The following is a 23,246-nucleotide window of genomic DNA, read 5'->3' as shown; positions in this document are numbered from 1 at the left end:
AGAGCAGCCCTCAGCTCCCTTTGGAAGCCGTCCTCCTCTTGTCTTTTATCCCATCGCCAGATAGTCATCTCCTAGGCTTATGCCCCAATTAATTCCTCTTTTCAGGTGTCTCAGTGGTCAATGCAGGCTAAATGCTGCTGAGGTCAAGTTATATGTAAGAATTACAAAGTGAATGTTAGATTTAATGATGAGAAGGTTATTGATGACTACGGTGAGAGCAGCTTCATTGGGGTGGTGGTACAGCAGTGTGCAGTGGGTTAGGATGAGTGGGAAGTAAGGAAAAGACGTGGTGAGTGTTGGTAGTTTGGCAGTGAAAGTGAGTGAGAGAATGGTAGCTGGAGGAGGGGGATGTGGCTTTGAGGGGGAGAGGCATTTTGTTTGTTTTTTAAGGGTGAAAGACTTGTTTAAGTGCCACGTGGCCGTTGTTGGTGGAGAAGGAGACTGTGGGTTGAAGGTTGGAGAATAGGATGGAAGCCTCTGAGGAGGTGGGCGGAGAGTGTCCCCGGCAGAAGTGGAGGGAGGGAGTGGCCTCTCATGGGGGAAGCATACTTTTTCCATTGTTTCTGGAAGAAGGGAAGTGGTTTGTTTTTGTTTTGTGGCAGGATGTTGAGGGGTTCTTTGCTTATATCTGCAGTTTTCTCTATGAATAGATGATGAGGTCTTCGTGAAGAGTGAAGGGGGAGGTTTTGAAGTGGGGCTTAGAAGCTTTCAAAACTTCTACAGGCTTCACGTTAACTCTCGGAGAGCCGACTAAGGAAGTATGGGGAAAATGGGGAAGAGAGTTGGCTAAGGAAGTATCAAGAGATTGCTTGACAGTGTTGAGCGTCCAGTTGTAGAATTTATTGCTTCAGTCAGTGTGTTTCCCTGATTTTGTTTTTCTTCCAGACTGTGCCTAAGTCCAGAAAAGCAGGCAGTAGGTGGCTGCATTTTTGCCAGAGTTGTATGAATGACAGTGTGGAAGGGGCATTTAGGATGTGGGCAAGTAAGATGCTGAAGTGATGGTTGGTGGAATTGATGCTGAGTAAGGAAGAAAGTAAAGACAGGAGTGGACGGATTGTCAAGAACTGTAGTTCCCGAGGCTGAAAAGCCAGGGGTACTGGGAGATGGAAGAGTCTGAAATATAGGAGGTGCCAGTTAGAGAGGGAGATGTCTGAATTTCTGTGTGATGACAAAGTCTGTGGAGAGGCCATGGCAGTGGAGTGAGGTGTAGTTGGCTTAGCGGTGGGTGTTGTGTGTGGGAACCACCTGCGTCTTGAGGGCACCCAGATTATGAAGCCCGAGAACGAGGTGCTCTCAGGGGAATCAGGAGAAAGGCCAGAGGTGTCAGCAGATGACAGGTGTGAGGAGAGGTAGAGGTGTCTATAACCTGATGGCATGAGCCTCGAAAGGATTTTCCGGGGTGGGAGGAGTGGTGTGGAGGGAGCAGGATGTCAACAGCAACTCTTTTTTTTTTTTTTTGCGGTACGCGGGCCTCTCACTGTTTTGGCCTCTCCCGTTGCGGAGCACAGGTTACGGACTTGCAGGCTTAGCGGCCACGGCTCACGGGCCCAGCTGCTCCGCGGCATGTGGGATCTTCCCGGACTGGGGCACGGACCCGTGTCCCCTGCATCGGCAGGCGGACTCTCAACCACTGCGCCACCAGGGAAGCCTTCAACAGCAACTCTTGGTCTTGGTCTTAGAGGTTTGTGAAATGTAAGAACACCAGCAGCTTTCCACTTCATGGGACAGCAAGGGGGCTGTATTCTCGGGAGAGCCAGCTTTCAGAATTTGAGCAGGTTGAGGAACTACAGGACTTTATTACTTACGGGACGAGTGTTTCAGAGAGCTGGATGGGAAGATCTGAGGAGGAGGAAATAAATGGAAGCTCGTTTCGGAAGAAGGAGGCCAGAACACTCTTCATCATTCTCAGGTGCTCTTAGAGCTACAGGGCTTTGAAACAGAATGGGATTAGCTGGCTAATATTTGATAAGGGAAGAGGTTCTTTTTTGGGGGGAGGGGGTTACTCAGACTTGTTAGGATCCAGCTGTGGCCTGGACGGATGGCATTTCTGATAGAGACAAAGCCTCTCTAGAGTGAGTTGACTGTAAAATCAACTTTTCAGTTGACTGAAAATGCTTGGGAAAGGCTCCAGGCCATAGTCACTGGGCCCATGAGCTCCTAGGGAATAAAGAGGAGTTCTTTTGTGGGACGGTGAGGCCCAGGGGACTGGATGTGCTCCTGGGGGATTGATTTTACTGTGGCTCTGTGCTGGGTCTTCCAAAGTATTAAACTTAACAAAATTTGGCAGCGATGCCTAGAGATGACCAAGGAGATATTCACAGGGTGCAGTGGTGAGAATGGATATTCTTCATTACAACTCTTGTGCTCGGTTACCCATTTGTAGATATGACTTTAGGTGTGTACAAATGACCTTATCTTGGTGGGGCATTCTAGAGTATGGAACACAGTAAAGAAGGACACAGAACAAAACTGTAAAGTGGTCGCCTCTGGTTATGGAATTGTGGGTGTGCACTTTCTTTTTTATTGTTTTGTTTACCACAGATACTAGAAAATAGAGATAAACACTTATTAGTACTTTATTTTTCTTTCTAAGTCAGACCCTGAATTTCACAGAGGAAAATCTTACTACAGACTCATAGTTGGGGTTTTATTGGCCTGCATATTTTATGAGCACTGTATGTCCTATAACGGACTAGATTTCTTTCCAGAAATTCACAGTAATGTCTGTGGCCCAATTTTAACAAGTGTGCAGAATTTCAAGGTGAGTGTGTTTTGCTAGCCTCGTTCCCAGCTCTACTTTTTCTCTCTGTCCTTGTTTTTCTTTATCTTGCTCACCTACTTCTAATTTATGTCATTTGATCATATTCCACATATCGCTCTATCTTTTTTAGAACAAGTGGTGGTAAAAATAAGTAAAATAATTATCAGGTCAGAGAGTGTGAGCATCCTTCTCTTTCATGATGGTTTTTCTTTTATGTTATTGCTTTCCAAAGTATCAAACAAATTTTACTGATTTATTAAATCCCCTGTCCTTAAAGGAGCTGTTTTAAAAAATGAGTTTTTTGTGTGTGTGACTATAAGTATTGTATAAGAATGTTAGAAAGTTTGGAAATAGAGTTGAATGTAAAGTTGTCATCATAAGTCCTAGATTTTTCTTCTAACTTTTTATGTCGAAAATTTCAACACCAATGAAATCATAAAATACGTACAATTAATTTTGTATCCTGTTTTTTCTTAAAACTATCACTGAAGCATTTTTGTCATTAAAAATGTTTTACAGACATGATTACTGATAACCATAGAATAAATATACCATAATTTCCCTGACTGTTTTTTATTGTTGGACATTTAGGTTGCTTTGAATTTGTTATTTTAAATAATATTGCAGTGAACATCATTATACAGGTATCTTTGCCACAGTTTAAAAATTATTTTCTAATGATAGGTCCCTAGAAGTAGCATAGCAGCAATTTTATGTATATGTATACATGTATGCCATAAATAAAGGAGAGAATTCAGGTGAATATTTTCAAAAGCTTGCAATGAAGACAGACTTCTTATCAATGACACTAAAAGTAGCAGCCACAAAGGGAAAAAATGGATGAATTTGACTATATAACAATTTTAAAATTCTGTATAATAAAAGCCATTTGGCAGTTATGATAGGTAGATCGCTATAAAGAGCTTTCACAAATGGAGAAGACTAGACTCACAAATATATAAAAAGACTTCTCACAAAAGAAGAAAAATGTACAGCCAACAAACACTTGAAAGGATGTTCAACCACGACAGTCATTAAAGAAGCAAAAGTAAAACAAAGATGACATGTTATTTTTCAGTTATACTTCCATCAAAGAGAACCAGTATTGAGACTATATGCTAAGAATATAAATCAGTCTATAACTGGAAACAATTTGTCGATTAAAGATACATATACTCTTTCATGTATATTCTTTCGTAATTTCAAGAGAATTATCAGTGATTTTTACCGTAGTATGGTTTATTGATTGAAAAATTGGTAACAACCTAAGTGGGGATTTGGTTTAATTATGGTATCTCCATGTGTGTTAAAGATGATTATGTAGATCTGAACTTACTGACACAGAAAGATGTCCAAGATATATTAAAGAGACGTAGGAAACTATGAGTGCCTGTGCATAGAAAAAAACATGGAAAGATATAAACCATAATATTAATTGCATTTATCTCCATTTAGAGGGATTATGGCTGATCTTTTATTTTTTATTTCTTTAATTTTCCTGAAGTTTTAAAATAAGTGTGTCGAACCTAAATAAATAGAAAAAAAAAAAAGCAGTTGCTTGAAAGTAAAATTGGTTACAGCAGAAACAAAACTTGTGTTTTATCATACATACCGCTTTCTGTAGTTACCAAAGATTGATTTCAAAGTTAGAGTAGAAATGTTACATAGACTATAATTTAATGAAGTGGTTTTGCAAGCCATAATAAAGAGGAACAACCAGTGGATATCATGTGACAGAAGAGGACAGAAAGTAGAGCCCTCTATTAGTTCTGTTTACAATGAAAATGAGTTGCATTCATTTGTCACCCTTCAAAATCGACCTTTCCTGAGCCCATAATCATCGACAAGTCCCCAGACAGAATCTGCTGGGGCACTCCGTGCGGTCTTGAAGAATGCCCCTTCCAAACTGCCTCCTTACTGTTGAGGAAACTGAGGCTCTGGGAGGCTTGGAGGCATCTCAGGGATGCTAGGACCGCTCATGCCCCTGCCTCAGGAGGAGTGCCAGGCTACTGCTGCCAGTATCTCTGTCACCCTTATGCCTAAAGATTCATCAGTAGTGATTTGGATTTAACTATTCTATTTATTTTTTTCCCTCTCTCTGCCTCCCTCCCTCCCTTCCTCCCTCCCTCCCTCCCTCCCTCTCTCTCTCTCTCTCTCTCTCTCTCTCTCTCTGTCTCTCTCTCTCTCTGTCTCTCTAGTTCTGAAATGCTAATTCTTTTGGGGAGTCTTCTAATAAATCACAAATGCCTAAATTAAACAAATTTCCCCATGTCTTCCCACCCCTACCCCTGCATCATACGGGAAGGTTGTGTTTCATGGGTGTATGCCGGTGTGTGAAACTTTGAAAAGGGGAGAAGAGGCAGAAAGATTGTTAGTTGGGGTTTAGTCCAAGACTGAGTCCTTTAACTTCACAGTTTTGCTCAGACCGTGAGCCTGGCTTCTGGGAAGGATGAAATCATAATTTTTGATGCCAGAGCTGTTCACTGGCTGCTGCTTTGATGGATGACTCTTGTTCATGTGTTTTTTAAGTTACTGTCCTTTTAAAAAATTAATTTTTTGGCTACATTGGGTCTTCGTTGCTGTGCCCGGGCTTTCTCTAGTTGTGGCGAGTGGGGGCCACTCTTCATGTGGTGCACGGGCTTCTCGTTGCCGTGGCTTCTTTTATTGCAGAGCACAGGCTCTATGCACGCAGGCTTCAGTAGTTGTGGCACGTGGGCTTCAGTAGTTGTGTCATGTGGGCTCTAAAGTGCAGGCTCAGCAGTTGTGGCGCACAGGCTTAGTTGCTCCACGGCATGTGGGATCTTCTTGGACTAGGGATTGAACTTGTGTCCCCTGCATTGGCAGGCAGATTCTTAACCACTGCACCACCAGGGAAGTCCCTTGTTCATGTGTTTTTAAGATTTTCTTGGTTCCATGGATTTAAACAGACTTTTGGCTTGAAAGATTTCAATAAATTCATAAAATGTAGTTTGAACCATTTTTATCTTGTGCTTTAACCTCTGAGAACTGTGACCGTCATATAGTCGGTACCCTCACAAGGAAAAATGGCTTATCTGAGACATAATTTTGGTTTGGGCAAATTAATGTATAAAAATCCTGCTTTGGTATAAATTAGTTTTATTTAATATTGGTTTTTGTTATCAAAGTGTTGTAATCACATTTCAGAAAACTTAAATTCAGGGAATTTTTTTTTTTTTGCAATACAATGATATTTTACAATTATTTCCTTCTAGATTTAAAAAATCACCTAAAATACAATGTAGTTTCAAGCTTATTATGGTCCTGGCAGAATATGGAAGAGTGGGCAAAACCTTTTCTGTTTTCACCTAGTCTGGTTCCTAAATGAGCAGGTGATCTGTTATCTCTACTTTTTGCTTGTTTCCCCTCTGCCTTTGGCAAAACTTGTCAGCATATTTAGCAGATGGTGGAGACTTTTTTTTTTTTTTTTTTAAACAGATTCACAGATTTGGATTCAGTAGCAGTATCCTCGGTGGAATTATTCTGCTAAAAGAAATTCTCAGAGTTAAACTTGGAGGAAATGAATCAAATGTTTCCAAGCACAATTCTGAGGGATAGTTCCATTTCCTGAGATAGGGGGAAATGAAACCTCGACATTTTCATTCTAGATCCTTGAAATTTTTAACTGGACCCTGTGGCCCGGACTTGTCATTCCGTGTTGGTAAGCCCTGCCACTTGGCTGGTGCGTTTGGTGGAAGAAAAGCGTGTTCTTGCCCAGGTTATTCAAAGAGAGCTTTTTTCCTTCCATTCTGCCAAGGTATGCTACTCTTCCCTTACCCTGATTTTGTTCCACTGTCCTCATTTGCAGAGTACTCGGGTGGAGTTTGACCTGCCAGAATATTCTGTTCGTCGAAGATACCAGGATTTTGACTGGTTGAGGAACAAACTGGAAGAATCCCAGCCCACTCATCTCATTCCCGTAGGTACTAAGTCAGTACAGCTTGTTACTCACTTTTCCTGCATTCTCTTTTCTGACGGTGTTCACTCAGCTCTCACCCTTTAAACTATGGATGAACTCTGCCTTACATTTCATACCAGAGTCACCCATCAAATGCACATTTTATGGATGCTGTATGATACAGTTCGCCTTCAGGGTTTTGATTTCTGATTCGCTATACAGTATACTGGTTTCTTGGGTGGGTTGGGTTAGATTTTCACTTTTATTATAACAATTTTTTGAGGTATGGAGAATCCTAATTCTCATTTGCTGCCTCCTTAAAGACTGTTTCACCCTTCCTAGACTCCATTCTTGCGGTTTGGATAGCTGCCCCCAGGTGGAGAAAGATGTCTCAGATTACAGCTGGCTGGGCTCTCTTTAGACATGGGTAATTCTGAGAGCAGGAATCTAGCACACAATCCACTCAACCACAGTTTTTCCTTTAAGAAAACAAACCAAAAGCCAGTTAACTATTTATTGAAGAAGCATACTATTTATTTGTTATTTTAGCTGCACATTTTAAAAAACAAAACTAGAGCAAATAAAATTTAAAAGACTACTTAAAATCAACATATGTATTGAGTACTTCTCTACTTTTTTTTTTTAGTATAAATAACTGTTTAGACCTCAGATGTTTCTTGGGCTTTGGGGCTTTAGGGCAATTTGGATCATAAAACTCTTCAGCAGGGCTTTATCTTTCAGTAAAAACCTTGGCTGGATAACTTCTTAGCACTGCCAGTTTTCCTGCTACCACTGCATCTTCCAGTCTTCCCTTCATGGTTGGAAAAGGCTGACTGTGCTGTGAACGCACTAGCAGTTTTCTTAGTTTTCAAGGCAGAAGTGGCCACGTTGCTAGTGCTGTGATGGGGATGATGGGTTTTGCTTGGGGCTCCATTCTTTCTCAGGGAAACCACTGCCCCCCACCCCACCCCACCTATTCCCTCTGCTCTCCAGGCCTGAGGTTTTGCTTTTCTGTCTTCTAATCACTTAAAAACATGCCAAAAAAGAAACTATAGTTTTAAACAGTTGGAACTATTCCTTAAAATCTTAATGTGGCAAAATTGGCAGCTAGTGAAGTTTTTAAAAACAGACTTTTATTTTAGAACAGTATTAGATTTACAGAATTATTGCAAAGATAGTACAGCAAATTCTCATAGTCCCCACACCCAGTTTTGCTCATTAGTATGGCGCATTTGTCACAAATAATGAACCAGTAAATGATACATTATTATTGACTAAAAGTCCTTTATTCAGATTTCCTCATTTTTTGCCTGATGCCCTTTTCCTGTTCCAGGATCCTATCCAGGGTAACACATTACATTTAGTCGTCATGTCTCCTTGGTCCCAGGCTCCTCTTGACTGTGACAGTTTCTTTGTTTTTGATGACCTTGACAGTTTTGAGGAGTACCAGGCAGGCATTTTGTAGAATGTCCCTTCGTTGAGATTTGTCTGATGTTTTTCTCATAGTTAGCCTGGGGTGATGTGTTTTGAGGAGGAAAAGCACAGGGGTAAAGTACCATCCTCATTACATCATATGAGGGGTATATACTCTCATTGACAGTATTTTATCACTGTTGATGTTAACCTTGATCACCTGACTTGGGATAGTGCTTATCAGGTTTTTCCACTGTACAGTTACTCTTTTTTCTCTCCCTCTCCGTACTGTACTGGAAGGAAGTTGCTTTTTATGTGTAGCCCACACTATGCATAAGGGGAATTATGCAGCACTTCCTGGCAACTAGGAGTATATGAAGTTCGGTACTTAAAGACCAAAGGTTAGACAGCGACACCTGCTGGTAAAACATAGTAGACTCATGCATAGACTCTGAAGCCAGAACTGAGAGAATGGAAGTCTCCAGAATGCCCATGGTGGATCCAGAGTATCTTTAAGTCTGGTTTCCTATGGTCTGGATAAAAGCAGTGAGTAGAAGCATCTAGAGAATTAAATTTCTTCATAAATTTTTAGTGCATATCTGCTGTGTAGAGAGATTTAATGTAGGAGAGCATCTCTGACTTAAAACATGAAAGTCAGACTGCAGACAAACTCTTTTTTTCCCCCCAAAGAAATTCGTCTTACAGCAGCTTTGCTGGGAGGCGTCTGTTATTAATAATCGACTTTGGTCCTTTTACTAGGCCTTTTTACTGCCCTTGGGAAGGTGAAGGGTAATAAGATAGACAAGGGACTCCTGCCCAGGGGAGTTAACTATCAGATGGAGACCCAGTAAACATGTAACATAATTATTGTTTAAATTTTCATTTCTTTTTTTTTTTTAAAGCTTTATTGAGGTATAATTCAGTATACCATACAATTCACCCATGTGAAATGTACAAGTCAGGGGCTTTTGGTATATTCATAGAGCTGTGTAACCATCAGCGCAATCAGTTTTAGAATCTTTTCATCACCCCCAAAAGAAACCTCTTACTTCTGGCCTGTTGCTTCCAAATCCTCTATCTTCCCCATTGCCTGGCAACCACTACTCTACGTGTCTCTATAGATGTGCCTGTTCTGGACATTTCATGTAAGTAGAATCATACACAATGGCCTTTTGTGACTGGGTGTTTTTTCGTAGCATAATGTTTTCAGGGTTCATTCATGTCGTAGCATGTGTCAGTGCTTTGTTTTTATTGTCAAGTAGCATTCCATTCTATGGATATATTACATTCTGTCTGTCCATTCACCTTTGATGGACGTTTGGGTTGTTTCCACTTCTTGGCTGTTATGAGTAACGCTGCTGTGAACATCCATGTGCAAGTTCTTGTGTGGACATATGTTTTCATTTTTCTTGGGTGTATACCTAGGAATATAATTGCTGAATCATGTATAACTCTATATTTAACCTTTTGAGGAACTGCCGGACTGTTTTCCAAAGTGGCTGCATCATTTTATGTATGCACCAGCTGTGTATGAGGGTTCCATTTTCTCTACATCTGCATCAACACCCGTTATTATCTTTCTTTTTGATAATAGCCACCCTAGTGGGTATGAAATGGTATCTCTTTGTGGTTTTGATTTGCATTTCCCTGGCAGCTAATGATGTTAAATTTTTTTAAAATGTACCTTTATTATTTTCTTTGGAGAAATAGCTGTTCAGATCCTTTGCCCATTTTAAAATTGGCTGTGTCTTTTTATTGTTGAGTTAAAATGGTTCTTTATATAATCTAGAAACTAATCTCTTCTCAGATATATGATTTGCAAAAATTTTCTCCGATTTAATGGGTTGTCTCTTTATTTTCTTGATGGTGTCCTGTGGAGTACCAAGTTTTAAAATCTTGATGAAGTCCACGTTACCTATGTTTTCTTTGTTTGCTTGTGCTTTTGGTATTTTAGCTAAGAAACCATTGCTTATTCTTAGGTCATAAATATTTACACCTATGTTGTCTTCTAAAAGTCTTTTTTAAAATAATTTATTTATTTTTGTCTGCGTTGGGTCTTCGTTGCTGCGCACGGGTTTTTCTCTAGTTGCGGCGAGCGGGGGCTCCTCTTCGTTGTGGTGCGCGGGCTTCTCATTGCGGTGACTTCTCTTTGTTGCGGAGCATGGGCCCTAAGCACACGGGTCCAGTAGTTGTGGCTCATGGGCTCAGTAGTTGTGGCTCACGGGCTCAGTAGTTGTGGCACACAGGCTTAGTTGCTCTGCGGCATGTGGAATCTTCCTGGACCAGGGCTCCAACCCGTGTCCCCTGCATTGGCAGGCAGATTCTTAACCACTGCACCACCAGGGAAGTCCCTTCTAAAATTTTTATGATTTTAGCTTTTAGAAAATGTAGACCTTTAATCCGTTTTGAGTTTGTTTTTATACAGTTAGTTTTCATTTCTTTAACCAGGGAAGCTACATATCTTCTTATGACTTTATTGAATGTTGGCATTTCTTTAATGAATTGCCTCTTTGTTTTTCTATTTTTTTTCTTAGTGGTTTGTAAACACTCCGTATCTGCGAAGGAAATTAACCCAGTTGAGAATATCTATTTTTTTCTCTAGTTGTCTTTTGTCTTCAGCTTGACTCCATAAAAGATAACAAACATCCCTTCCCTCCCAGCCAAGTTAATTTTTCCCTTACAGTTTCTGGCTTTGAAGCTTGTTTCTAACCTAGGATGTTAAAAAAAAAAAAAAAAAGTTCTGTATTTTCTTCTATTACTTTTATGTCCTCATGTTTTATATTTAAATCTAGAATTTTTTCTGATGCGAGATGGGAGGATCTTATTTTTTTCAGATGGTGGGTTGTTCCAGAACCATTTAGGAGTACTCAGTCGCCGGTGTCATCGTTTGTGTATTAGACTATGTCATGCATTAGATTTGTACATTTTGGGGCTGTTTCTGAACACTTTGGTTCATCGATCTCTTTTCTGTTTCGTGTGGTACACTACTGTAATAACTATAAGTGCAGTGTAACCTGCTACACTACTGAATTATTACAAGTTTACAGAACGTTTCATCATCTGGTTGGATAGGCCCCCATCTATGCCCACAGTAGTCTTTGTTTTCTGAGGTGTTCTGCCTATTTGCACGTTTTGTTTTTCTGGTGAATTTTAGAATCTTTTGAATCAGTTGGAGAATGGCGGGTGGTGGTGGGTTCTTGGGGGTTTTTTTGTGGGTTTTTCTTTTTGCCAATTTTAGTTATAGCTGTGGTTAAAAATAGGTGAGAATTCCGAAGCTTTCAGAGTCTATTGCTTACGTTGTGAGCCTGGAGATAAAGTTCCCACTTTTTTTGAGCTTCAGTGGAGCCATGTGAAATTGTAGGTGAACAGCCAGCCAGACTGTGGTTCTGGGGAGGCCCCAGGTTCTTTCATCTGCCTCTCCGCATTGGCTGTCCTGAGACCTGCCCTGTTTGCAGCCCCTATGGCTCTGAACTTGGCAGCTTCTGGGGCTCTACTGGGGAAATCCAACCCCTTACTTCCTTAGCCGACTGTTCCCTTGCCTGAGTAGTGTCACAAGATGGTTGATACTGATGGATTTTTCTCTCAATCCAATCTTTTCTGCTTTGTGTCTTTAACAAATTCTGTCCTGTTAACAGTACCTTTATATTTTCTGGTGCTGCAACAGATTTTTCTATTTTTATATTGCTTTGTTTTTCTGGAATTTTAAAAGCAGAAAGAAATAATCATATGTTCTTCAAATGCCAACCTAAAACTAGAACTGTGCTGGATGTGTTATGTTTGTCATCTCATCATGGTAATTCACTTTGTTTTTCTTTGTAATCTAATAGTTGGAGCCACCAGAGAGTCTTCATTGTGACGTGGTTTTTGCTTTTTAATTTATTTTTTGTCTCAGAAGTTGGTTTTAACACCGCTTCATTTACTGGGGCACAAATAATTACACAGCAGAGGGATTTCATGACTCGATGGATGCACATTTTGAAGATGAAACAAATACATTTATTAAAGGCTTTAGTTTTTAATTTCACTTAGAAATTTAATGTTTGCTTCAATTTTTATGAAGGGAGCTTTGCTGGAAGGATGCATTTGTATTTATTATGGACCCAGTTTTGTTTTGGGTAGTGGTAAACTCATGGGAATTAATAGGAAGAAATTTGTAATGCAGCATTTGTTTTTCTTAATATGAAATAATCAGTAAGAAGTCTAACTTCACTTTCTAGTCGGCTCCTTTTTTTTGTACTGTTAAATATATATGCTTTTAGCTTACCAAGTAGATAAGTTAATAAATAGTGAATCATTAGTTGAACTTTCCAGTACCTGAATTAAATCAGGCTTTGTGACTGTTCTTTAAAAAACAACAAACTTTGTCCCTATAATTTTATTGAAGTATATTTAATGTACAATATTATGTAAATTACGGGTGTACAATGTAGTGATCACAATTTTTAAAGGTTACACTGCACTTATAGTTACTATAGAATGTTGGCTATGTTCTCTGTATTGTACAATATATCCCTGTAGCTTATTTTATACATAATAGCTTGTACCTCTTAATCACCTACCCCTACATTGCCTCTCACCTCTTTCCTCTCCCCCCGGTAACTACTAGTTTGTTCTCTATATCTATGAGTCTGTTTCTTTTTTTGTTACAGTCACTAGTTTGTTGTATTTTTTAGATTCCACATATAAGTGATATCATAACAGTATTTGTCTTTCTCTGTATGACTTATTTAGCTTAGCATAATACCCTCCAAGTCCACCATGTCGTTGCAGATGGCAAGATTTCCTTTTAACCTTGATGGTTAGGAGCAATATTTTCTGTTAGTTTGATATAAATAGGAAAAATAGTTTTCTGTCAGGTAGTGGGTATGCAGTAAATATTTGTTGAATTGCATAGAAGAAGCAATTTAAAAGCTGACAAGAGGAAACGGGACATATCAAGACTGAGCAAATGAAATCTTTGTCCAGATTTCCCACCCAGAAATAGTAGCTTTTCTGGGACAATCTACTATACTTTTGTTTCATAGATTATAAAATACTTTCTTACAAACTAATATAAAATACTATGTATGTGAAAGTGCTTTACCAAAGTATCAAGTGCTATAAAATGTAAATATTTTAAGATTAAACCTTGAAATATTTAACGGGTTATTGTAATGCTTTGCAGATAGGATTTTTTTAAGGTTCTAACATATATATGCATATATAGTTTAAAAAAAAACTTTTTCATTATGGAAAATATCAAGCATACCAAAGCAGAGAGATTCAGTGCAATGAACCCTCATGTTGTCATCACTTAGTTTCAGCACTTATCAACTCGTGACCAATCTTGTTTCATCTCTGTCCTTACCCACTCCCTCATCCTCACACCAGGTGATTTTTTTTTTTAAGTGACATAAACAACAAAAATTTTTTATCTTGTAGTTCTGGAAGTTAGAAGTCCAAAATCAGTCTCATTGGATTAATATCAAGGTGTCAGTGGAACAGGATAGAAAGCCCAGAGATAAACCCACGCACATATGGTCAATTTATCTTTGATAAAGGAGGCAAGAATATACAATGGAGAAAAGACAGCTTCTTCAATAAGTGGTGCTGGGAAAACTGGGCAGCTACATGTAAAAGTATGAAATTAGAACACTCCCTAACACCATACACAAAAATAAACTCAAAATGGATTAAAGACCTACATGTAAGGCCAGACACTATCAAACTCTTAGAGGAAAACATAGGCAGAACACTCTGATAAATCAGAGCAAGATCCTTTTTGACCCACCTCCTAGAGAAATGGAAATAAAAACAAAAATAAACAAATGGGACCTAATGAAACTTAAAAGCTTTTGCACAGCAAAGGAAACCGTATACGAGACGAAAAGACAACCCTCAGAACGGGAGAAAATATTTGCAAATGAAGCAACTGATAAAGGATTAATCTCCAAAATTTACAAGCAGCTCATGCAGCTTAATATGAGCTGTAGTGAGGTAAGTGTCTGTCGACAGACGAGTGGATGAAGAAGATGTGGCGCATACATTCAGTGGAATATCACTCAGCCATATAAGAAACGAAATTGAGTTATCTGTAGTGAGGTGGATGGACCTAGAGTCTGTCACACAGAGTGAAGTAAGTCAGAAAGAGAAAGACAAATACCGTATGCTAACACATATATATGGAATCTAAGAAAAAAAATGTCATGAAGAACCTAGGGGCAGGATGGGAATAAAGACACAGACCTACTAGAGAATGGACTTGAGGATATGGGGAGGGGGAAGGGTAAGCTGGGACAAAGTGAGAGAGTGGCATGGACGTATATACACTACCAAACGTAAGGTAGCTAGCTAGTGGGAAGCAGCCACATAGCACAGGGAGATCAGCTCGGTGCTTTGTGACCACCTAGAGGGGTGGGAGGGAGGGAGATGCAAGAGGGAGGAGATATGGGGATATATGTATATGTATGGCTGATTCACTTTGTTATAAAGCAGAAACTAACACACCATTGTAAAGCAATTATACTCCAATAAAGATGTTAAAGAAAGAAGTGGGTGGGGGGGCAGTAGGCAGGGCTGTGTCCCTTCTGAAGGCTCTAGGGGAGAATTTGTTCCTTCCTTTTCCAGTCTCTAGAGGCCGCCTGCATTCCTTGGCTCAGGCCTCTTCCTCTTTCTTCAAAGCCAGCAGCATTGCATCTCCTCTCCTCTCTGACATCCGCTTCCATCCTTGCATTTTTTTTTTAATTGAGATAAAATTCACATAACATAAAGTTCACCGAAGTGTATAAGTCAGTGGCTTTTATTATATTCACAATGTTTTGCAGTCACCACCATCTAATTTCAGGACATTTTCATCACCCCAAAAAGAAATCCCATACCCATTAAGTAATCACTTCCCATCCCCTCTTTTCCCCAGCCCAAATATCATGAATAATGTCGTTTGAACATTTGTTGTACAAGTTTTTGTGTGAAAACTTGCCTTCAATTATTTTGGCTGTATACCAGGGGATGGAATTAATTACTGGATCACATGGTAACTCTACGTTTAAGTTTTCGAGGAACTGCCAAACTGTTTTCCGCAGTGACTGTGCCATTTTATATCCCCGCCAGCAAGGTATGAGGGTTCCGATCTCTCTATATACTTGCCAACACTTGTGATTTTCCTTTTTTTTTTTTTTTTTTTCCTTTTATAGCATCCTAGTGGGTTCAGAATGGTATCCCAGGTGATCTAAAAAAATTTTTTTTTTGGCTTAAAACATATGTTGAAGTTTTATGTTTAGTCCACTTCCGTTTTTTGCTTTCCGTTCTCAGTATTTACCAATTAATACAAATAGTTGGCATTCATTCGATATCTACCATGTGCTGGGAGCTGTGTTGAACTCTTTCTTCACTTGTATTATTTCATTTACAGAGTGTAGATGCTCTTGCTTTTACCAGCAATCCAGATTCCTATGCATAGACAACCCAGAAGGTAATTATAAGGGTGAGGCAGAGAGTAGGTATGTCGCTTTAAGGAAGCTTGAAATAGGAAGAAACAAATTTATGAAGCCATGTACATTTGGCAGTAATGATGCTTATTACAGAAGGAAATTCTGTTCGCAGAAGGATTCACCCCAGGGTTCCTTTAAATAGCAAGCTCCCCTGATTCATTAAACAAAGTTCAGTGTACTAAATCTGAAGAATGGATAACTCTTTTCAGAAGGTTATCTATTACGTGAAATGAGGCATACCTAACTACTTATTTGCTCATTAGGCCTTTTCCCTAAGTCCTATTCAGCATAGGCAAATGAGAGTATTGCTCGACAGGACTCCTGAGATAAAAATATCCCCTGGGTTTGGTAGTTACAAAGTCACTGATCATCTTTAAAAGAGCGGTTTCTGCATGAAGCAGGGATAGGGCAGAGAAACGCAGCATTGAAGGCAGTACCAACGATGGCTTCGTTTTGGGGTGAAGAAAGGTTGGGGGTTGAGAAATCAAGGGGAAGAGTGGAAATAAAGGTAAATGCTTCTTTTCAAAAAGGTTGAATGAGACAGGAAGGAGAGTGGAGACGATGAAAGGTCAAGAGATAGATTTTTTTTTTCTTCAGGTGGAAAGAGAACCAACCATCTTTTTGTAGACTCAGAATAGAACTGTATGAGGAGATGTTGAAGATAAACAGTAGAGAAGGTATAATTAATTGATGGTGGCAGGTGCATGATAGTGAGCTAATGGGTCAAGGACACAGATGGAATAGTTAGCTTTGGGGAGGGGGCTCTTCTCTACAGCCACTTGAGGCACGGAGGCAAAGGTGGCACCCAGTAGAGTCTTTACTCTTGAGATCTAAAGCATACGGGCTTTCCAAAGCTCTTCAAGTCGAGGCTGTTGAATTCTCTCATACCCAAGTGCTTCCTTTCCAGCAGTGCTGGTGTTGCCAATTCCTAAATATTTGAAAGCTTTCGTGTTATAAATTGGGTTGCTTCTTGGCTTTCTCACTCTAAGTGCTTAGGTTTCCACATTGCCTAAGTCCTTGTTCCTGTATCTTATTTATTTCAGCATTTGTGTGTGTGTGTGTGCGCGCTTGGGGGTCTATAACTTAAAAAAAAAAATCTCTGTTTTCACACATTACAGAGTTTAAGGAGGTTGCAGACTTAAATGCTTGTTCCAGTTTTTCCATCTCCTCGTCAACACTTGTTCTTTCCTTTCCTGTCTTTCTCTGTCTCTATTATGGTCATCCTAGTGGGTGTGAAGTGGTATCTCACTGTGTTTTGTTTTTTTTTTTTTAACATCTTTATTGGAGTATAATTGCTTTACAGTGGTGTGTTAGTTTCTGCTTTATAACAAAGTAAATCAGCTATACATATACATATATCCCCATATCTCCTCCCTCTTGCGTCTCCCTCCCACACTCCCTCTCCCACCCCTCTAGGTGGTCACAAAGCACCGAGCTGATCTCCCTGTGCTATGTGGCTGCTTCCAGCTAGCTATCTATTTTACATTTGGTAGTGTATATATGTCCATGCCACTCTCACTTTGTCCCAGCTTACACTTCCCCACCCATGTCCTCAAGTCCATTCTCTACGTCTGCGTCTTTATTCCTGTCCTGCTCCTAGGTTCTTCAGAACGCTTTTTTTTTTTTAGATTCCATATATATGTGTTAGCATACGGTATTTGTTTTTCTCTTTCTGACTTACTTCACTCTGTATGACAGACTCTAGGTCCAGCCACCTCACTACAAATAACTCAATTTCGTTTCTTTTTATGGCTAATATTCCATTGTATATATGTGCCACATCTTCTTTATCCATTCATCGGTCGATGGACACTTAGGTTGCTTCCATGTCGTGGCTACTGTAAATAGAGCTGCAGTGAACATTGTGGTACATGTCTCTTTTAATTATGGTTTTCTCAGGATATATGCCCAATAGTGGGATTCCTGGGTCATATGGCAGTTCTATTTTTAGTGTTTTGAGAAACCTCCATACTGTTCTCCATAGTGGCTGTATCAATTTACATTCCCACCAACAGTGCAAGAGGGTTCCCTTTTCTCCACACCCTCTCCAGCATTTATTGTTTGTAGGTTTTTTGATGATGGCCATTCTGACTGGTGTGAGGTGATACCTCACTGTAGTTTTTTGTTTGTTTGTTTGTGGTACGCGTGCCTCTCACTGCTGTGGCCTCTCCCATTGCGGAGCACAGGCTCCGGACGTGCAAGCTTAGTGGCCATGGCTCACGGGCCTAGCCGCTCCGCGGCATGTGGGATCTTCCTGGACCGGGGCACGAACCCGTGTCCCCTGCATCGGCAGGCGGACTCTCAACCACTGCGCCACCAGGGAAGCCCCTCATTGTAGTTTTGATTTCCATTTCTCTAATGATTATCTCACTGTGGTTTTGGTTTGTATTTCCCTAATGACTAATGATGTCGAGCGTCTTTTCATGTGCGTTTTGGCCATTTGTACATCTTCTTTGGAGAAATGTCTACTGGGTCATTTGCCCTTTTTAAAATATAAATGTTCTTTTAATATTTCATAACCAGAACATTTTCAAATTGTGCATTAGCAGATACTCTCTTTCCCTGTGGTGGCAGTAATGAGGAAGGCCTTTTAATCAAGCTGCTATGGAAATAGGTTAAAGCTCAAAGATCCCTTGGAAGCCAGGTAGTTTTAAATTGCCGACAATATTGGCTCAGAGTAAATACGATGGAGAGATTTATTTGAGTGAGGAGTAAAGGAAGTTATATTATTAAGAACCTTTAAGCATAAACCTAAACAAAAAAATTGCCTTAGAAAAGGTATTTTTTTAGATACATGGGTTTCCCTAATGTACTTATTTTTTCATTCACCAAATTCTTTTACCCCTTGAACTGGGAGTAGGATGTTAAGGTATTTAAATAAATTTTTGTGTGGCTGATGTTGTCTGACTCCTTTCCTTTCTTTCTTATCTTGCCTTAACTTTCCCATTATATCACCTGTGCATCAAGCAACGTAAAGATAACTATACTGTCCGATTTACCGGTAGATGTTAACTGACTGTTTTCTGTGTTCCAGGGACCATGCTCTACTGTTTCATTTCTTGTATTATAAAATTGACCGGGTAGTTGTGATTTACTCCACTGGTATTTTTTTTTCAGAAATATTTATACTGATGACTACATAAAGATCTGACCGATGAAGAAAGACTGTTCTTGACAGATGGGTCCTAGGACTTATTTGCTAGCCTGGTTTTTCTTTGGACTTTCTTATCAGTTACTCTGAATATTTTTGTTCATGTCATTGTAGCCACTTCCTGAGAAGTTTGTGGTGAAAGGTGTTGTGGATCGTTTTTCAGAAGAGTTTGTGGAGACCAGAAGAAAAGCTTTGGATAAATTCCTGAAAAGAATTACGGATCATCCTGTGCTTTCTTTCAATGAACACTTTAATGTTTTCCTTACTGCTAAGGTAAGCAGAATTTTTCATGTTCCTCTCCCAGGTTAGCATTCTTTGGGCTCGCTCTTAAAAGCTGTTTTGATCTCTCACAAGCCACCCCTGTAGTGGGTGTCACAGAATTGCTCTGGGTTTGTTTTGTTTTTGTTTTTGTTTCTGGTGCTCATCGGCCCTGGCACGGTTTCCATGTTAGAATTTAGGAGAAATATCCCCCTGCAGCAGTCAAGGAAGTTACAGTAGTTTCACTTACCAAAAGCAGGGATAAGTGTTTCCCTACACACTTAACCGGCGATATTACTGGGTGAGGCCGTTGTGACCAACGGTGGGCACGAAAGGGAAAGAATGTTTATTGAGTGTTTGGTAAGGACATATTTCACAGGAGCCCTGTGAGTATTTGCTTATAGCCTCATTTCACAGGCAAGGAAACTAAAGTTCAGGGCGTGTGTACTAGTTCAGCTGGCATCACTAGGATGTGAAGTAGGGTCATTGTGGCTCCTGAGGCCACAGTTTGCACAGACTGCCCGACCAAGAGTAGTTCAGCATTACTTGCCCACGGCCAAGTTCCTAGCCAGTGGGCATTTCCCAGGCACTTGTATTCAAACTCAAGCTGGCGCCCCCGACTTTTCTCTGAACTTCCCTGTTGGCAGAACTGACCGGCAGCCTGAGGCGCTCGACTCTGATTGTCTGCAGATATGGGAGCTTGTGTTCAGACCCTTGTGCCAGCTTCCCTCCAGCCCCATCTGTTTAGTTTCATGTGTCCTATCTCACATTCAGGCCATAGGTAATTCATTCCATGTTGGCAAGGGTATTAAGGCCCAGGTACTTTTCAGTTTTCTTTTTCAAAATGGCAAAATGGAGAAATATTTACAGACAACATCAGTTGCCGTAAAGACGTTGGAGGGGATGCCATTCTCCAGACGTAAGAGCCACCTGGCAAAGTCCTCCAGTGTTGTGGGTTTTCTTTTTTACTTTTTCCTGGACCTCAGTTGGCACTTAGCCTCCTTGATGACATTCCTGTTCCTCTTCTTTTTTTCCCTGGAAACCTTTCCCACACAGGTCAAACTTGTGTTCTTTTTAAAAATAAGTATTTCCTGGTGAACTGCTTCTCGGACGTAGTTCTTCCAGTGACTACACAAAGTAAATTCCACTCTCTTCTCCAAAAGTGCAGCTCACTGTTTCACCCAGATTAGTGGTTCGTTGTCCAGGCAGGCCCTCAAGTTTCGTCATTTTTATTGAATAAAGAAAGAGACAAAGGAGGAGAAAGCTTGGACCGCCAGTCGTTAGGAATTTTTGTAAAGAATAAGTAGGAAAGGTGGTTTTTTCTTTTCTTTTCTTTTCTTTTTTGGGTATATGTGGTGTTCATCTGTGGACCAAGCAATATGAACTGATTTTATTTTTAATTTGCTCAATTTTGTTACTGAAGTATAACATACATAGAGAAAAATATACAAATCACAGCTCAATAAATGATCACAAAATGAACATACCTTTATAATCACTACCCAATCAAGACAGAAAATCCCCAGCACACTGGAAGCCTCTCTCATCTCTGCTCCCAATCACTACCACCCCCCTCCTCCCCAGGGTAAACAGTATCCTGATTTCTATCATCAGAGATAACTGATTTTTTTTTTTAAAGCCCTCCAAAGTCTTAATCAAAATCTAACTTGACGTGAGTGAGTACGGGGGAGTTGGCTTGTTTAAAAACAACAGCCTCCTGCCTTAGTTCAGTTTTATTTGCTGAAGCAAATGCACTAAATAACCTCATCTTTTCTTTTATTTCTTTTTAATTGTGGGAAAATACACATGACATAAAATTTACCATCTTAACCATTTTACAGTGTACAGCTGGGAAATGTTAAGTATATTCACCCTGTCGTACATCTAATCTCCAGAACTTTTTCATCCTGCAAAACTGAAACTCTGTACCCACTAAACAATAACTCCCCATCTCACCCACCCCGTACCCCCATCTTTTCTCTTAAAACGCTTTGAATAACTTGGTCCTTTCCTTAGATAGGCCACTGACATGCTCTGCCATAGTGAACGCAGAAGCTCTCCTCTTCCTTGTGATGACATGATCTTACCACAAATTAGAAGGGTCCTTAAGAAGAAACCACTGATGCTGGGGGAGGTGGAGGATGCTTAGTATCAGCTGTGTTCAAATCAGTGTTTTCATCGTTGGCAGAATGGGTGCAGCAGTCAGATAGGTACGACTAAATAACTGTACTCAACACGTTAATGAACTTGGTTAACTGGGGATTCTTTGTAAAGTGCTACTTGAAGTAGAGTTTATGCAGTCCAGTGAGTCCATTTGGATCGAACCCTGATCCAAAAAAACATTGTGGAGCAATTCCTAGAACTCCAGGGCTTCAGTTACAGACTTGTGAAAGCCTGGTGCCTACAGGGATGCTTCTATCTAGAGTGTATGAGGTTAGAAGGGGAGATAAGATCATTATTTTATTAAAAATGTTTTTCTTTGGCTGTGGCATGCAGGATCTTAGCTCCCCAACCAGGGATCCAACCCTCGCGCCCTGCAGTGGAATCGCGGCGTCCTAACCACTGGACCTCCAGGGAAATCCCCGAGATGGGATCTTTAGAACATTGTCTCAGGCAGGTGGCATAGAAAGGAAGGACAGAGATGGAGGAGGGAGCTTACAGGAGGTTGCTGCCATTTTTAAGATCGGTGAGCTTCGCATGTATTTCACATGCTGACGGATTAGAAGTTGAAATTATAGACAGGAGAGAAGGGATGGTTGAGAGGGCAAGGGCCTTGGCTGGTGGGGGAAGTGTGGACAGGAGAGGGCAGAATCAAGAGCAGAAGTGAAGGCCTTGGCTGCGTGGAGGAGGAGGACGTGAAATCAGGAGGGATCTACACTTCAGGCACTTTTGGAGACCTGAGCGTGGGATGGTGTGTCACGTGGGAAGGGGCTGTCAGACAGCTGCGTTAACCTCTGCTCTATCCCTACATGAGGCGAGGTCACCAGAAAGCAGTGGCCTTGTGCCGTGTTCCCTTCTCTACCTGTAGACCTGTCCCTCTAGGACTGGGAATTATCATTCTGTTAGTATCGAGGGTAGACATAAGGAACAGACACCGGCATCTTCTGTAAAACCACTTTTGAAGGCACCATTAAGGTAAGTGACATAGAGCAACGGGAAGATACTGAAGATTCCCCTTAGAGTTTATTGATAGGAAGAAACTTATTTTACCTGGCAGACTAATATGCTTTTTAGGTTTCAGTTCAGTGGAGTATGCAGCTGAACGTATTTCCCATTAATGCCTCAACCAAGAAATCCAGGGTAAAATGTTTTGTCATTGGCAGCATCTATCCTTGGCCTGGGTTTTGTAGCACCACCTTTCCTGTCACTGTCTCCTGCTTCCCACCCTCCACTTCCCTTATATGGCTTTGGTTAGGATATAAATAAATGAATGGAATGAATCTCAGCTCTTGAATTTTGCTCCTAAAGACAATTTAGGATATTTTGTATAGGACAAAGGGACACTTTTTTAAAAACTTGTATTTAAACAGTTGTGTTTAAAGGAAGGTGTGCTGGGTGAGTGAACGTGATTGGAAAGGTAGGAGTCCAGCTCTGTATAAAGAGACCTGGGCGTAAAGGTGCAGGAGTATGAGCATGGTGGCTGTGATGGCTGTGATGGCAAGGAGAGGAGACGTGTGTGTGTGTGTGTGTGTGTGTGTGTGTGTGTGTGTGGTGAGCGCCTTAACCTAACTCACCTCCTTATTTTCTGAGTCTTCCATTTACAAAAGGAAGTTGCCTAAAGGAGTTGGCTTACTGAGTCCTGGCCATGTGAGCAGTCGAGCCCTTTGAGTTTGTTTGTTCATATGTCATCCTTAGGACCTGAATGCCCATAAGAAGCAAGGGATGGCGTTGCTGACTCGAGTGGGTGAGTCGGTCAAGCATGTCACTGGCGGCTACAAGCTGAGGAGTCGGCCTCTCGAGTTTGCAGCCATAGGCGAGTACTTAGACACATTTGCGCTCAAGCTGGGAACCATTGATCGAATAGCCCAGCGGATCATCAAGGAGGAAATAGGTGAGCTCGCTGTTGAGTTCTTGATCAGGCCCAGGGGCCACGTTTGCAGAAATGGCATTCATTGCGCCAAGCAGAATCAAAATGCAGAAATGCTGGAGCAGCAGAACCGGGCCACATTTTGCTTATAAAAGTAATAAATAAATACAAGAAGCGGGGGAGGTAGTTGTGACCAGAGTATAATTTTGCACCCCGTCCCTTGCCCTGCATTTCATCCTTGTGTTTGCTTT

General features: G+C 40.6%; 1 protein-coding gene across 6 annotated transcripts in view; it reads left to right on the top strand.

The window, feature by feature from the left end:
• The window catches only part of SNX30 (sorting nexin family member 30), a 135,230-nt gene that overhangs the window by 49,681 nt on the left and 62,303 nt on the right, over positions 1 to 23,246 (top strand). For 5 of the 6 annotated variants that reach the window (XR_004350325.1, XR_004350326.1, XR_004350327.1 and 2 more), the window contains exons 3-5: positions 6,588 to 6,698; positions 18,825 to 18,983; positions 22,824 to 23,019. Coding sequence is in view for 2 of the 6 variants with exons in the window: in XM_032634610.1 (XP_032490501.1) it covers positions 6,588 to 6,698; positions 18,825 to 18,983; positions 22,824 to 23,019 (466 nt within the window). In the remaining 4 variants the exon portion in view is untranslated. The remainder of the gene's footprint in view (positions 1 to 6,587; positions 6,699 to 18,824; positions 18,984 to 22,823; positions 23,020 to 23,246) is intronic. The other variant, XM_032634611.1, reaches the window with a different exon arrangement.

Source organism: Phocoena sinus, chromosome 6, assembly GCF_008692025.1.
Source record: "Phocoena sinus isolate mPhoSin1 chromosome 6, mPhoSin1.pri, whole genome shotgun sequence".
NCBI lineage: Eukaryota > Metazoa > Chordata > Mammalia > Artiodactyla > Phocoenidae > Phocoena > Phocoena sinus.
This window is presented reverse-complemented; position numbering and strand designations above follow the sequence as displayed.